This window comes from Penicillium diatomitis (genome assembly GCF_028827545.1).
Source record: "Penicillium diatomitis strain IBT 30728 chromosome Unknown utg000010l_segment0_segment0, whole genome shotgun sequence".
In the NCBI taxonomy this organism is placed as follows: domain Eukaryota; kingdom Fungi; phylum Ascomycota; class Eurotiomycetes; order Eurotiales; family Aspergillaceae; genus Penicillium; species Penicillium diatomitis.
In genome coordinates this window covers 1,017,407-1,033,894 of record NW_026623182.1, presented here as the reverse complement: position 1 = coordinate 1,033,894, position 16,488 = coordinate 1,017,407, and the positions used below count along the sequence as shown (strand labels likewise).

The 16,488-nt window shown below is 51.2% G+C and overlaps 6 protein-coding genes across 6 annotated transcripts; 4 read left to right on the top strand and 2 right to left on the bottom strand.

Moving 5' to 3' along the window:
• Positions 1–429: 429 nt before the first annotated feature.
• Positions 430–951, top strand: N7539_007367 (putative COPII vesicles protein Yip3; the record flags this gene model as incomplete). The annotated part of the gene is made up of 1 exon (XM_056936968.1): positions 430–951. One exon carries the CDS (start codon positions 430–432, stop codon positions 949–951), a length of 522 nt encoding a protein of 173 aa, XP_056787767.1.
• Positions 952–977: 26 nt separating this feature from the next.
• On the top strand, positions 978–2,180 carry N7539_007366 (uncharacterized protein; the record flags this gene model as incomplete). The annotated part of the gene is made up of 1 exon (XM_056936967.1): positions 978–2,180. The coding sequence occupies one exon, from the start codon at positions 978–980 to the stop codon at positions 2,178–2,180; it is 1,203 nt and encodes a 400-aa protein (XP_056787766.1).
• A 1,958-nt stretch (positions 2,181–4,138) lies between these two features.
• N7539_007365 (Frag1/DRAM/Sfk1 family protein) lies at positions 4,139–5,259 on the top strand (the record flags this gene model as incomplete). The annotated part of the gene is made up of 4 exons (XM_056936966.1): positions 4,139–4,193; positions 4,260–4,341; positions 4,440–4,709; positions 4,827–5,259. The coding sequence occupies 4 exons, from the start codon at positions 4,139–4,141 to the stop codon at positions 5,257–5,259; spliced, it is 840 nt and encodes a 279-aa protein (XP_056787765.1).
• A 1,343-nt stretch (positions 5,260–6,602) lies between these two features.
• N7539_007364 (tyrosine-protein phosphatase) lies at positions 6,603–8,297 on the bottom strand (the record flags this gene model as incomplete). Its single annotated transcript, XM_056936965.1, has 5 exons — positions 6,603–7,137; positions 7,453–7,665; positions 7,773–7,852; positions 8,053–8,089; positions 8,191–8,297. 5 exons carry the CDS (start codon positions 8,295–8,297, stop codon positions 6,603–6,605), a joined length of 972 nt encoding a protein of 323 aa, XP_056787764.1.
• Positions 8,298–11,209: 2,912 nt separating this feature from the next.
• N7539_007363 (uncharacterized protein) lies at positions 11,210–11,581 on the top strand (the record flags this gene model as incomplete). The annotated part of the gene is made up of 1 exon (XM_056936964.1): positions 11,210–11,581. The coding sequence occupies one exon, from the start codon at positions 11,210–11,212 to the stop codon at positions 11,579–11,581; it is 372 nt and encodes a 123-aa protein (XP_056787763.1).
• A 1,228-nt stretch (positions 11,582–12,809) lies between these two features.
• On the bottom strand, positions 12,810–16,081 carry N7539_007362 (glycoside hydrolase family 35 protein; the record flags this gene model as incomplete). The annotated part of the gene is made up of 4 exons (XM_056936963.1): positions 12,810–13,947; positions 14,020–14,524; positions 14,617–15,693; positions 15,970–16,081. The coding sequence occupies 4 exons, from the start codon at positions 16,079–16,081 to the stop codon at positions 12,810–12,812; spliced, it is 2,832 nt and encodes a 943-aa protein (XP_056787762.1).
• Positions 16,082–16,488: the final 407 nt, after the last annotated feature.

Below are 16,488 nucleotides of genomic sequence, written 5' to 3'. Positions count from 1 at the left end.
CGCGGATTGGGAATACTACCGCATGAAGAATCACTGCGGGCCTGAGCTGCTAGGGTGGGTCATCTCAAGGTTGAAGTCCTCCGCCGACTTGGTATGAGGAGGAGTGGAAAAGTGACTGCCTGTGAACTTCCGCCCTGGCCCAAGTGCCCCGAAGCGGCCCGCCACACGCCTGCGCTTTGCCCCCTTTCAGCAGACTGAGAACTCTTCACCCGTTGTGGCTTCGTGTTATCGTGTCTGCCCCGTCCTTGCATTAAATCCCCATCTTCAAACCTTGTCAATTGCTCAACTCTCCCTCTCCCTCTTCCTCTCCCTCTTGACCCGCGTCAGTCTCTTTTGAGCTTCTTTTGTTTTCCTTCTCTGTGCCCTCCTTCTTTGCACGTTCATCCATTCAGTCCTTCTTGTACCTTTGACTCCGTCCCTCCTGTCACAATGGCGATCCAAATTCCTATCGAGGTCATCACCTCGCGATTCGGCGACCGTTTCAACAGCCTTCGCAGCCAGTCCATGGGCTCCCGCTTCGCCAATCTGCGTCCCATCTCTGAATTCTTCGATCTCAAGCGTTTGTCCAAGCCAGCCAATATTGGGGAAGTGCAGAGCCGTGTCAACTACAACCTGGGCTATTTCTCCAGCAATTATGCCGTGGTCTTTGTGATGCTGAGCATCTACAGTCTGTTGACCAACTGGCCGCTGATGTTTCTGATCATGCTGGTTGCTGTTGGTCTCTGGGGAATCGGCAGGCTCAACGGTCGTGATCTGGACCTTGGCTTCCGTCGCTTCAACACCTCTCAGCTGTACACGATCATGGTCTGCATCGCGGTCCCCTTGTTCTTCTGGGCCTCCCCGATCGGCACCTTCATGTGGCTGATTGGTGCGACCGGTGTCACCGTCTTTGGCCACGCCGCCATGATGGACAAACCAATCGAGAATGCTTTTTCCGAGGAGGCGGTCTAGGTGGTCGGCCGCGAGCTCCTTATGATATGCCCCGATGGGGAAGACCACCTGGGGCACGAATGGGGAGACCAAACCGGGGAGGGCGCGCTCCGTGGGACGAGTCCAGGCGCGTCGAGGAGATTGAGAGTGAGGAAGAGGAACAGCAGGAGGAGAGTGCATATGGGCGGCAGCTGGTGCGCAAGGCTCGCGTCGGATATGAACGGCAGTTGCAGTATGACAGGCGCGGGCGATACGACTATGAGGACCCATTCGACGAGACTGAATCGATAGAGGGAGGGGAATATGATTTGTACGACCATGAAGACAGCACGGTGGCCTACGCGGTGCAGTTGGCGATGCGGGACAAGGAAGATCATTTGGTGGATCAAGCGTTGGAGCGTATCCGTCGGGCACAATTGTTAGGCAGGAAGAACGTTCGGCTTTCCCAGCGTGAATTGGATGCTCTAGAGCGAAGACGACAACAAACGGACGAGGGCAGGTCGAGCGGCGCACGACGCTCCAGGCAGAATGGTGCGGGGACGGCCTCGCGGCCAGTCTCTCGCCGCAAAGACGCTGCGGTCCCGGAGCAACAACTGCCTCCATACCCTTCATTCGACCCCGAACCTCAGTGGAATCCCACGATACACGGTCGGTCCGGCAACTCGTCCGCTGCGCGTCCGCGAACCCCAACCACACAATCCTTACGGCCCCAACAGTCTGCGTCCCCTATCCGGCCAAGGTCTTCTTCCCATTATATGAATCTCGATCCGAGCGGTCATCCCCAGCCATTACAACAGCCACCGTATCCACGACCGCTACCAGACGACCCCCAGTGGGCCCCGTCATCATACTACAACCCCATGCAGATGGTTCACTATGGTTCTGGCCAGTTCCCGATTGATCGATCGATGCCGCCTGACACGGGCGTAAGCTCTCAATACCGTGGAGATTATTCCGCCGGTATGCCGATGCCTTATGGCCCATCTCGGCCGTCAATGATGGAGCATCGTCAGTCCCTGGACCCGTCCTCGACGCGAGCGCCTCGTCCAGGTCGAGCGGAGTCTCCCGCACGAAGCGCCAGCGACGAGGAGAGAACGCGGGTGGAAATCAGTGACGATGATGAGGATGAGGATGATGATGTGCAGATTGTGAAGGTGGTCGAGCGAACCACTCCTACGGGCTTCCAGCGCAAACGGGTGCCCGGCACGCAACGAAGCAGTCGAGCTAGTCGGACGCGGAAAAATCGTTAATCATGGTCATGACCGGCGTGTGGCTACATATACATTCTCTTCTTCTCTTTCTCTCCAAAAGCTTCCTATTTGCCTCTTATCTTTTAGGCTTCGTTCTAATTAATGGTGGTGTTGTATGCGTACCTGATCATTTTCTTTCCATTGTTGCTCCTGTTGTGCGCGAGTCCTATCAATCTCCTCGTAGACTTGACCACTTGCTTCGGACGAGAAGTGCTCTCTCATTTCGGTGGTGGGTAAGAGTTGGATTTATTGGGTGTGAATGGAGATCGTGGTACATATGCGGCAGGCGACATGCAAAATCTCCATTCCCAGCCCTCACTTTTCCGTTTGATCCAGATCCCTACTATAGAATCTGGATGCGTCTTCAATCTTGGCAACTACACATCATTAACCCACCACGAGGCCCCGACGATTTTGAAGTGGAGTGTGGCCATTCGGCCATCAGCCACATGGCGGAGTATTGATCGGTACTATGCATGTTGATGACTACCGCCATGTCGGGGGGAGGCTGCCGTTTTACTATGGTATATACTATGATACTAAATATAACTACTACCTACGTAGTACATAAGTTACTGAATATACAACCCTACTTGGTATCTTCCTCAATATTGAGACCACAAAGTCTTCACATCCAGCGTTGGTCTCGTCCTACTGTGGTCAGTCGGGGTATCGTACCCTCTGCGCTTACGCTTCTGCATTAGGATAGTCTTTCAGGTCTCCAGCAGGCAGCAGTATCAAGTCCGCTTCATTCCAACTTTTATGCACATGGTTCCTTACTAGTAAGTCACAGCCACTAGTTCGTGATCGGAGTAGTGCTACTGTAATAGCGGAATGCTTAATCGCCCAAGGCCCATCTTTCAAGGCTCGGAAACCTGCACTGGCACCCCTTTTCATTCGTACATGTATTGGATCTATCGCATCACTGCATGATCTCGAGAAGAATCGAGACTTGGCTCCCATGGTCAACGTCATATCCAAGCCCCAGTGGGTCTCGATCTCACTCGACATTACAACGGAGGACTTACGCAGCGCTCGTCACGACTTGCTAAAGTCTGTTGCGGCAATCGATCAATGGATCATCCTCAGGTCGATGCGGCGCAATCGTGTCTCCATTTTTGGTTCGGCTCGATGACGTCGGCCGACGATCCCTACGTCTTTTGTTCCCTTTCTATTTGCATGGCTCACCCCCAGCCCTTATACATCCTCCCATCTACTCTTTCCCCTACTTGACACTGATCTTTAAAAGGTGTAGCTCTGGTTGAGAGTGTACACGCGATCATTTTGGAAGCCCAGTCTGACGCTTTCCCATCGCCTTTGTCAGCTTACCTTCTCACCCGGTCTTGACCCTCTGTGCACTGCTCTCGATTGATAATCACTTCCCGAGGACAGAGTCTCCCAGAGAACCCGGCGTCCCGAACTACCCGCAAACGCCAACGTGAGAGCGGGCTTGGGCTTGCGCCTCTTCCGTGTGAAAGTGGAATTCCCGTAGTAGCCCTTCCTTGGTTGCTGAAAACGCCACCACGCGAGATCGAATTCGAAGCGTTCATTGACGCTCTGCATCGACGCGCGGAATTATTGATATACGCCGCCAGTCTCTACGTCGAGGTTGCACGGTCGACCATTTGACGACTGAGAGACTTTTGCTCCAGCCTGAACGCAACACGGCTTGGTCTCGATCAATCACTATCACGGGTGAGTTTGCGCGATGTCACGAATGATGAAATGCGGCTTTCGCGATCTAGCGAACGTGGCTTGCGGCTCATCAACCAGGTCCCTGGTCTGGGTTGAAGGAATTCACAGTTGCTGACCAATTCAAATCGTGCAGCCTCAGAACAGTATTCAGTATCTACTTTCTGGCAGATACTTATTCCAACACACTCCATCATTTGCTCATTTGCAGTCTTGTGCGAAATTTCATCCCCTTCTACATCACGCCTGAGAGTTGAAGTGACACGATGTGGATTATCTCATTCTGGGTGTTTCCTCTCATTTCAGCTGGCATGTGGGTTGGTAAGTACTGCTCTGTCTCCTCTCCTGTCATTTGTGAAGAGACAAACCGTATTAACAATAATCCAGCCATGCTGATCGCGATGCTCGGGACTTGGGTGCACGATGGGAAACCAGTCTACCCGAGTATGGACCAAGGTCAGACCATTGCGTAAGTCAAGCTCACTTTTTACCTTTCATCTATCAGGCGACCTGCCTCTTTGTCAACTCCCGTGCGATCCAATACAGCATACTCAACTTTCTTCATAGATACATCTCCGATGTGGGCGCATTTGGTCTCAAACCTCTCTTCATCACCGGCAGCGTCATCACTGTCGTCTTTCTGGATCTCGCATTCCTATCCGAGCGATGGCTGCGTCACGCGGGTCAATTGGTCCCAAACAAGGGCCTCTTTGATAAGCTCTGTGCTATTGGATCCATCATCTTCTCGATCGCCGGTGCCGCGGGCTTGATCTTGCTTTCGATCTTTGATACCTATCGCCATCCACATCTGCACGATGGATTCCTGATCCTGTTCCTGTGAGTGATTGGCTCCCTCTTCAACTCCTCCCTCCAAGTTCCGCGCAAACGTCGCGCACTAGACGTGCATCGTGCACAGCATCCCAACTGACACAATCTTCTTCCTTACTCTCCTAGTGGCGGATACATCGTCAGCGCAATTCTCATCTGCGCCGAATACCTCCGTCTCGGACTCTCCTACCGCCGCCAGCACCGCATTCTCCTCGCCAGTTTCGTCGTGAAAGTGACCTTTGCCATTATCGAAATCGGTCTGGCCATCGCCTTTGGTATCTGCACTAAGAGCCAGTCCTCCAGCAAGAAGAACACCGGTGCCATCCTCGAGTGGACCATTGCCTTTATCTTCACGGGCTATGTCCTCTCCTTTATAATTGATCTGTTGCCATCTGTTCGTACTCGCAAGCATGTGCCTCAAGGCGAGAAGCAAGCGAGTATGATGAGTACTCCGCACGACAGCATGGATATTCCTCACCACCATGCCTCCCTCGAGGAGCCCTTGACGACGGACTCGACTGGACCGAATTATTATCGCGGTCAGCGAGTTCAAGTCTAAGAGAGAAAAGAAAAACAATCATCATGCATGGCAAAGCGGTTCATCATGCGGAACGGAGAGATAAGTCGGTGAACCGAGCGGAAGAGCGTGAGAGGTCAAGAAATCATGAAATATACCCTGGTATTGGTGGTGCTCTACTCATTGCATTTGTATATATTTAATTACGACTTTATGGACTGCTAATTACTGGCGAGTTTGCTTGGTGAATTCTTTTTTTTTTTCTTTTCTCGTTTCTCTTCGATTCGTTGGTCTGTGTTGCTTTGCTTTGCCTGGCCTTGTACCATTACATACAACTGCGCGAGCCCAACAAGGAAAGTGTATAATTTGAAGTACGCAACACCAATGCAGTTCCTTCCTAATTCATTCGACCTCTCGTCCTCTGGCAACAAGCACAACTTGATCGAGTGATTGAAATATCTGAGGTACAATCTGGTCGGGCCATACCCCAACCTCTAGGGATCCTACTAAGTTACGACCGGATAAGAGGTAAATGCCTCCCTCTTCCCTCAAATAGGTATTTAGCTTACCTACTAAAGTATTAAGGGAAATTGGATGTAGGATTCAACACCAACCTCGTAGACCTAGACACTCTCTATATGCCGTTACATATCCATTGATAGAAAGGGGGAATGCAAGCATGACCCATTGCATATCGAACGGCCTCCGCGATCAAATCTACCATTTGTGATACCGCACATTATTCTTAAGGAATCGCTATGTAGTGAATGGGTACTGGTCCTCAGTAGGTGAGAAAACGGTAGGTAACATGATCCATGAATGACGGAAGCTGACGACAAGCTGGAAGATTAGGTCCTGTCTGTTCTACGTCCACGTCCGCTCGCTCTTTCTGGGCTTCCGTCGTCTATTTTTAGGGCTCTTTCGATTCGAACCTACATGAGTAGTATCACACGAGACAGATACTTGAGGGTTCAGTGTTGTACATCGAGGTACCGCAGGCATTGCAAAAAGGACATTTTCAATTCATGTCAATTCTCAAAAGAGCCCGACATTACGGAGGGAGGAAAGCGAATCCTCCGAAATGAAGGCGGAATCATGAAAAAAATAGCAATGGGAATCATAGACAAATCAAGCCACAAAGGTTCCAAGTAAGGTGTACGGTAGTAGAATACGAGATGTGAGAGCGAAAAGGTCGATGAACGGAGACAGCTTGTATGCTAAAGGACAAGGAGCAGAGGGAGAGAGAGAAGAAAAAGAAGAAGAAAAACAGACAAGAATGAAAAGGGGAGAAAGAGAAGACATCTCCGAAAAGAAAGAAAAAAAAATAAAAACCACCCCAAGCTCCAAGACTACTGTGCCTGTCCTGTCCGTCGTTTGGGAAGATTTCAAACCTGATTCATCAATTTCTGTCGTATCAATTCTTGCGTCACGCTATCAATCCCAATCTTCTCCAAGTACCCTTTCACGCCCCCGTACTTCTTTTCCAAGAATGCAATCATTTCAGGCACGTAATTCGGCGGACACCTCGTGTATTCCTCGCCCAACCCCAGCACTCGAATCTCTCGCATCCGTTCTTCGAATTCCGGCACGAGCTCGAGTTCCGACCGGCCGTAGTCGTCGGCGACTGCGTCCATGCGCACCCCGACAAGAAGCAGGAGCAATAAGATGATGATTCCGGTCCGGTCTTTGCCTTGTGTACAGTGGATGAGGACAGGGTATGCGGCGGAGGTGGCGAGGGTGGTGAAGATGGTGCGGAGTTCGGACATGCTGGACTCGAGAGAGTCTTGGGCCAGACCGATCAGCCCGCGGGGCTGCATGACGGTCTCGCCGATGATACGCACGGCATCGGTGCGATAGCCGGTCAATGCGAGGGTGATCACTCGGCTGTTGATTGTTGGTGGTGATGGTGTTAGCAAGTCACTGCGTCAGATGGCAACGCGGACATCCATTGATAAGACAAGGAAATGCTGAGGGGTCTCAAAAGAGGGGGGAAAAAGCAAAACAAGCCAAGCGACTGATAACACGGTCTATGCAGATTGAAAGGGACCTCGGTGAAGATCAAGCTGGAAAAAAGAAGCACTCGAGTTTTTTGCAGAGGAAGAGGCAAATGCTCCGCGGGTACGGCGCAAGCGCAACCGCATCCACGGCGATGTCTGCAGTCCAAGGTAATAATAGATGGGTGCGATGCATCGCATTTCCAATGACGCAAGGGTGTCCAGCGCCGGGCTCACTTACAGATAGCTCATCCAGTCGAGTCTGCTGAGGAGTGCTCGTTCAAAGGATTTGCCCGTCAGGCTAATAAACATATGTTGCGATTCAGGGATCTTGCAAATATGCTCGTCCGGGTCATTAGGTACGGGGATTTTGGTCAAGTCGGCTTCTTGCGAGGTTGCGCCAGCGCTGACCAGTTCTGTGCGCCGTTTTCGCGTCGCCATTTGGTGTTCTGTTCTGTCATGATAATGAATGTATGAGCTTTGGGGGCAGGAAATCACAGACGAGCAGGTGCTTCACCGTGCCTTCAAGCGCACATGTCAGGGACAGGTCAGGTCACATACTGTGATCGTAGGTCGATGACGGTAGCGATGTGGAGCTCATCGGCGAGACGCCGTTTGTCGCGTTCTGATGCATCATCGGGCTAAATGTGTTATGGCAATCCAGCAGTCAGTGTCATCGTTTCTGGACATTGCCGTTGTGGTATAGCGCGTTTGTTCGGTCACCACGCGAGCTTCCCAGTTCGGGTCGTGTCTTTCTTTTTTGGCGCTCGAGCTCGGAGCTTCGACCACGGCTCCGCCGGCTGGCTCGAGCGGCCGGGGGAAGGACAGAGGATTCTCTCACCCTCGCACTACGGTACAGGACGCCTTCTTTTAGGATTCTAGGATTTTTTGTCAAAATTAGCACAAGCTCTTGGAGGTTCAGAGGTAGTTGGAGCATGCTTGAGCTCCAAGCACCAAATAAGCCTGTCGGTATACCTACTCGGAACCACAGAAATGATTGATTGTCCGGCCGACATCTCGGAAGTTGATGATGTTATCGAACGGGCGATCGGGCGAATCTAGATCGATACTGGATTGGCGACCCATGACTGACGCGGTCGGACGACCAGAAGGTTCACCAGATTCTGGAGATACTGGAGCAGCCGAGGTAAAGCGCCCACGAGCTTGGGGAAAAGAATCTCCTGGCGACAGACGGCGGCGAAGATGAAGAAAGATTGAGTATGCGATGGTCGATGAACAACGATGCAGCGCTAAGATAGGGAGAGAGAGAGTGAGGAAAAAGAGAGAGAGTTTTCACAGGAGGAGGAAAGGAAAAGATCAAGACCAAAGAGAGATCTGAGAAAGCAAGAAAGCATGAAAAGGTGAGCGAAACGCGAGTCAAGCCAGAAGTAGTCCAGAAACAGTAGTCTTGCCAGTCTTGCCAGTCTTGGTCCAAGTCTAATCGGTCTCTTGCCCAAAGCATAAGAAACCAAAAAAAAAAAAAAAAAAAAAAAAAAAAACACCACATCCCCACGACCAAACAAAGTCGGTGCCCGTCAAAGGGCAAATCCACGCCGCGAGACTCAAGTGGATCCGCCGACGGACCTCGTTCCAACCGGTGCGCAAGTGGGTAAAATGTCATTAACTACTGTCATGATCATTTAACTTGTGGACAGTGCCCAGAACAGAACCAAATCCAAAGAAAAAGTGGGCATCGGGGAATGGAGTATTCATGCTTGACCGGCATCCGACCCAACAGGGCTGGAAGCACGCCGCGCGATGATGTCGGAGGACTTCTGGAGGACTGCCGACCCTGGTCGATGATGGAGGGACGCCCCCGCCAGGGAAGGAGTCGGTTGCAAGTCGTCTGGAGGTAGACAGTACACATTGCTCGATCAACACTGGCCAGAGGGAAGCAGTAGTTCCTCTCGGAGGCCAGGGAATGCAGTGCAGCAGATGAATTCAGGTACACGCAACACCACATACCCTCCGCCTCCCCCAAAAGAGCCGCCAAAGCACCCGTCCCGTGAGGATCGTGCTCCAGCATCCCAGATTGGCCGAGCAAGTGACAGATACCGTAGGCTCCATCGGGTGGAGATGCAGAAAGTCAGAATCCATGCAGACGACAGTACAACAGCACGGTACGTGCAAAGCATGGGGCCCGACCTAGAGCGCGCAAAGACCAGTTGACCCTCTCCAGCCGATCAGTGCCGGAATGGCAGTCGTGTTTTCGTGTCTCGGCCATGGAGGAGGAAGGTGGAACGAATCAGACTGCAGATCGATGGCTCCAAATGTCTAAACCAAACTGCAGTGTGTTGTTCAACAAGCGTAATCGGTGGGACTCTGGCAAGTGTGTCAGCCGAGTGAGGACGTCAGAGTTGGCAAAACAAGTAGCGGTGGAGGTTGGGCAGGAAACAGGAAAAAACAGTCGTCAAACCCAAGCAGAGAAGGTCCAGTGGAAGAGACGGGCCGGTCGTCAACTGCCAGATAGGAATTAATCATAAATAATTGACTGAGTACTATGCAATCAATGATGGGATGCCAGCAGGAAGTACGGAGCAAGAGTGACCTAATTGAGAGACCAGCCTAGCACCACTACCTTAGTAAGTTAGTACAGTCATGTTCCATAAGTTTTTAACCCCCTGCCCCACACACCCTTAATTACATAATATACTGCCGGTCGCAAAACCTCCACCAAAACTCCATAATATTGATAATTCTACCAAATAACTAGCTAACGCACCCCCATATGCCCTAATATGGCGTATACCACCCCTGCGATTCAATGATTGCTTCAACCCTGTTAGGCATAGTCTCTGAAAGGTGTTCTAGGTGCCGCATATCAATGTTTTGCTATGCAATTTGCGCAGTTTCGACCAAGATTCGCTTAGTCTCATCGTTGTTCTTCATATGCAGAAGATCAGGCCGAATCTTATAGATTTCTGCCTTTAATAGGGCCTATAGGTTCTCAATTGGGTTAAGGTCAGGCGAATAAGGCGGCCAAACTATCACCTCGATCTCCATATCTGCTAAAGCATCGCGCACAACGTACGCAGTATACGTAGGTACGTTATCGTGCATAAAAATCCCATCTTTAGTAGGTAGTAACGTAGGTAGAACCCGGCGATATAATTCCTCGATAACGAAACGATTGACACCGCTACGCTCTGACTCAGGATCGCTAAATAGAGGTATTAAGCCCGTACGACGCGAGGCCGAGAAAGCAGCCCAGAACATCTGCTTAACCTGCTTTCCACGCTATGGTAAACCCTGGCATTGACCCTCGCGTGCTTGGTCCCGAGGGCGTATAAAAGTCTATTCACGACGTACACCAATTCCTCGCTTAACAGTATATTCATCAGACTAATAAACACGGGCCTAATTATCAGGTGTAAATAAGCGATATTTGAGAGCCTATTAAAGTCGTTTTACCGCGTGAATTTCTTCAAGGTAAGGTCGCCAGCTACAGCGCCATTTGCGTATATTCTTAGCGTTGAGTAGTCGTCGAATTGAGGTATATTTCACTTTATGGTCGACCTTAGTAAGTAGATCTTCCTATGTAACGCGAGGGTTCTCATGAATAACCTGGATAATTCGGTCTTTGTCGGCCTTAGTGAGCTTCTTTGGCCGGCCTTTGCGTGGCTTCGAGACACCATCTTGTCTTTCTCGCTCTTTAATGATCGTATATCGAATTGTTGAGAGAGGAATCTAGGGGTAACGCTTATAAATACGCTTATAGCCCCAGTTGATTGTATGTAGTTCGCATATACGCGCGCGTAGCGTAGGTGTAAGCTCCTTCGATCGAGCCATATCAATACAGTAGATAGTAGAGCGTGTAGAATATATGTAGATGTGTGTAGGATTAGTATAAATCTATCTACGTGGGAAATTTTGCGTAAAATAGTAGCTGTCTCGCGACGCGCTGGTTTTAGCGTGTTCTCTAGTAGCGCGTATAGGGTAGGCGGTAGGCTAACCTAGTAGGCGGTAAGAAAAGTGGGTCAGCAGGGGGTTAAAAACTTATGGAACGTCACTGTACTACTACTGCGGTACGAAAGTTCCAGTTTCATACAACCAACTACTACTACTACTACTACTACTACTACTACTACTACTACTACTACTACTACTACTACTACTACTACTACTACTACTACTACTACTACTACTACTACTACTACTACTACTACTACTACTACTACTACTACTACTACTACTACTACTACTACTACTACTACTACTACTACTACTACTACTACTACTACTACTACTACTACTACTACTACTACTACTACTACTACTACTACTACTACTACTACTACTACTACTACTACAAGAACATGTTTCCCACGCAAGATGAACCATCATCTTCCCCAACTTCCACTCCCGGTTGAGCAAGTCGATCCCATCTGCTCACGATCTGATCGTGACGATGATCGAACCTCAAGGGCCCCTTGGGTGAACATCACGAGGACACTTGATGACATTCTTCAGAGCTGTCCAAGTCATCTAGGGATGATCAAGCCTGAACCGAAGTGATTCGATGAAATTTACAATCGATGGAGGTATAACTTACTTGTACAATCATACAATGACAGGTCAATGACAGTAGTTTAATAAATCGAGTATAACCGTCACACACACTCTTTCTCTCTCTGCCTCTCTCTCTTTCTCTCGGGCAGAATTCACTAACGAAGTTCAGACCAGTGTGCTTGATTCCTTTCAAGGTTCATGACTCGATCACTCCGTCGTACATGTGCTGGACTCGAGCGATCTCTGAAGGGACACAGTCGAGGGGGGGGGGGAACTTATTACCAGCAGTTATTGACAGGTGACCCTACCTACTACCTACTACCTACTTTACTTCGTATTCAGATAGTTTTGGTTTCTAGTCTTCTACTATCGACAGTATAATACGCGAGTCTCGTTGATCATCTTACCACTAGTAGTATAGTTACTGACTGGTAAGTACTAATCATATCCAGTTGTAGTGTCACAGTGCCCATGTACTAGTAGTAGACTAGTTATAATAAGCAGGGACTCACGTGTACCTTTTAGGCTTGGACAAGGTTATCTGCATCTCTCACCATGGCCTTTCGACTCGACACAAGCCACTGGAGATAGCACACCTCTACTGCGATTACCACTCCTACTGGAAACCCCGATTTTCATTAGAACAGACTTCTTCCGTGATCCTTCTCCACTTCCACGGCCACTACAATCGCACTACAGACGATAGAGACCTAGTGTATGTATTTTGTCTCAGCGGTATCCCCGGAATGTATCCACTCGTCCACCGCTTCTCTCTGATGGCTCCAGTCGAGACCATTCCATGAAGCTGTCGCTCTCTCTATCATCTCCACCCCTCAAAGATTTGATGTGCTTCATCTGGCATCCCCACACGATGCTTGCCCTCCACCCACCTCTGACCCTCCCAGCATCGCCAAATACGGAAACGACGCTACCCCTCTCGTCTTGCTCGTCCACCGCTACTGTAATGGGTCCATCAAGGGGACTGGACGGGACAAACACAGACCCAAGTCCAACTCAAGGCCATATCATCCATCCCTCATGGATTGTATGCTATGGAGGTATGAGCACCTCCAACTCTACCGTGGACCTCTATACATACAACCCCCGATCATCCTTCCATCGCGGCTGCAGGTACGACCAATCCTGATTGAAATCAAAGCCCGTCCGATATGCCCCATACGCAACCAATTCCACCCGATCCAGCGCCGCTCCCCGGTCTGTCAACGCCCACAGACTGATCGCCAACGTATTCTCCCCGCGATTGTTGAGAATGCCCGGCGGAAATGGGAACAGCGTCTGAGGTCCTATATGGGGCAAGTAATGACCAAACTGGTACCCATTCATAAAGATCTGCACCACCGCCGCCGTGTTCGCCGCAGCCCCCAGTTGCAGTCCGATCGGCACGTCCAGATCCTCGTCCAGATGGAGCTTGAACGTGGTCGTGTAGAATCGGCCCGCCGCCCCGGACACCCCGTCGAGTGGAGATGAGGGGTCCGCTTGCTTGGGCGGCGTGTAGCCCGGGAGATGCCAGCCCATGCGTTCGCCGAAGAGGCCTCCTTCGTTCATCGGCCCGCGGACGGGGTCGATGTTGGCTTCGCCGCCGGCATTGCCTTGGAGGCGCCAGGATGAGAAGGTGCCTCCGCCGAGGAGGATCGCGCCCAGGATGCCGCGCGGGTTCTGGGCTCCCGCCGGTCGGACATTGTCCTCGTCGTGGCCGGTGTAGTCGGTCACGATGGTGAGGACGTTGTCAGTCTCGCGGAGGGAAGATTGGTTGAAGAGGAGCTCTGCCGAGGTCGACGCCGCGCTGGGCGATCCCAGAGCGCCGCCGACATAGGCGCCGTTCAACCAGGCGGTCCAGCCTGCGACAACGCCATTCTGAACCGTCACGTTGGCTCCGGTGGCATTCCGACCGTCGAATCGACCACGGTAGATCTTGATTCCTGCGTGATAGCCGTAGTCCCCAGAGTACAGAACGGGCAGAGAGAGCGGCTTGACCGAGTTGACCGAGCTGCTCTTGTTGCAGACGGTCCAGCGCGAGTCGTCGTACTTGGGCTGAATCTCCGGAAGCGTATCCTGAGACTTCCACGAAGTCAAGGAGGGCAGAGAGATGTGAGCATCTTCGGCGCCGGGAACAGTCCCGATCAGACTCCCGTAGGGTGTCACTTTGGTGGGGATGTTCTTTCCATTCCACCTGATCTTGCGGGCTTTGGAAGATCCAGTGTATACCCTGTAAGGGAAAAGGATGTGTTAGCAGACGCACATCCTGGCAGGAAATGGCTTCTAATGTCCAAACACTTACTCCACAGTCGTGGACTTTGCATTATCGCCAGTCAGAGCCACGCGGTCATGCGTCAGTTCCGCCTCTCGAACCAGGTACGGCCCAATAGCAAGGATTTGCTTGCTGGGAGACACAATTGGGTTGGACGTCGTTGGGACGGCAAAAAAGTTCCACGCGGTTTCTTTATTCAGCAGGTAGAGAAGGACACCGTTGGAGAATTGCACTACCGTCGTCCCTTGTCCCTGGACGTATGAATACTGAGTCTCCTTGGTCGTCGTCACCGTGGAAGTGAGGTTCGAGTTGCCGAATGTTTTAAAGGTCAGTTTTGCAGTGGGATTCTTGAAGGCAAATACACCCTTTTGCCCAATGTTCAGGTAAAACACAATCACATCCACGTCCAGCGTCGCATATGTCGCAATCTCGGCTGAAGAATACAGCAAGCTCGAGGTTTTGCCGACCTCGTAGTCTGTAACGATGATCTTACTTTGGCGTCCGGCCAATTCAATATCGGGGATCGTCATTGAACCTGCCAAAGAAGCAATGGCCGAGTCAGTCAACAACCTCGAGCTCCATTCGCGCGCGGAGGAACGCTGAGTGTATCAGCAATTGGGTTCATACCGGCAGATGTCCGTACATTCAAATCAAAAGTCGTCACATCACGAGATTGACTCGAGTCGTGAGCCAGCACATAGAACCCAGCTTGAGTTTCAGGATTGCGCAACGCCCAGGTGTAGATGCTTTTATCGCTCGTATACCCAGTCCCGTTGCCTTCCATCTCCGTCTGCAAAAGACCCGACGAGACTCGCGTAAACAACCCAATCAACTTGGTCTGTTTGAGCTTATCCTGGATCTCGCGAGTCTCGCGCAACGGCGCCGAATAGTCGTACGAGGTATACACCACCGGCGCCGCGGAATGGCCCCAATTGGTGCCGCCAAAAGCCATGTAGAGACTCTGCAGCGTGATCCTCGATCCGATATTATTCTTGTAGTAGACGTCGGCAAATTCAGGCGAATGTTCCGCGGCACACTGATCGTAGAAATACCCACCCCAGGGCTGGAACCAGCCCCCCTCGAACTCGGGGATAAACTCAGGCTGCGTGTATGAAAAGTTCTGGAACCATTCGTAATACGTCCTGACCAGACGGAAGCCAGAGTCCGGGTTCGTGCACGACAATCCACCAGGATACGAGTCCAACCCGTACACATTCACCGCACCGCCCACGTCCTTATAATCCGTGGACCAGCTCTGCGAACGCATCCCCTTCTCGTTGTGCGTGCTGGGTACCACGATCCCGGCCTCGTCAAAGGCTGCGGTAATTTGCTCCATGTATTTGACCACAGTGTTCTCCGGGTCGTGGTAGTTCTCCTGGAGTTCATTCTCGTGCTGGTTGAGGATCACGGGTCCTCCCTTGGTGATTTGATTCTCGGCGATAATGGCCCCAACCTTTTGAATCCATGGGTACCATGCCGCGTAGTATCTGGGGTCGCTGGTGCGCTCGGAGCCCATCTGTCCATTTGCTGCCCAGAGAGCAAAGCCCCCGGCTGAGGCCTCGGCGTTGACATAGGGTCCGGCGCGGGCGATCACGTATAACCCGGCTTGTTTGGCGTAGTCGAAGACTTTCTGGATATCGTGGGCGCCATTCTCAAAGTCAAAAGTGTCCTTGGAGGCGGAGTGGAAGTTCCAGAAGAAGTAAACTGAAAAGACGAGTTAGTCACGTTTCACTTCGCCAGAACTTAACTGCTTGTATTCCACAGGCCCGCATCGACTTGCTGGCTATCCCCCCCCCTACATCACAACCATTTAACCCGAAGTGCCAATAGAAAAAAATAACATGAACTCACGAGACACGGCATTAAACCCATTCGACCTAAGTTTCTGAAAAACATCCAACCACAACTCTGGCACCGGCAAACGCAAATAGTGAAATTCGCCCGCAAACACAAACAACCTCTCCCCCTTCACAGACAAACTATACTTATCCCACGTCACATCAGTCGTCTTGCCATTGTCCGTTGCCGAAACCGAGACCAGACTCGACAAGGCTCCCCACAGAAGTAGAGGGAGATGAGCGAAGAACCGCATTTCGACTCAGAGTGCGATCCGATGAGATGCGGAGCTTCCAATTACACAGGGAAATTCGGGCTTGACCAACTGCTTTTAAGAAGACATTTGATTTCATTCAGGCACTGGTCTCACATGAATCTTTGTCCTGTCGACCTTCGGTGCTCGCGGTAGTGATACCCCGTTCAGATACTGGGATTGGTGGATGTTTTGAAGGCGGCTGTTGGACTATTTAGGCAATTCTCCTGCAGATTGCGGGGGCCATTTCAATCCAATGTGCATGTTTTGGTGCTGGTGGAGGGGTCTGCAATCTAGAGTGCGGGGATTGAGCTCCAAATTATCCTCGGTCGTCAGTCGATCGAGTCGGCCAGAGGTCTGTGAGACTGTGACTGCTGCATCACATCGTGGTCGACCTGCATGTGGTGGTC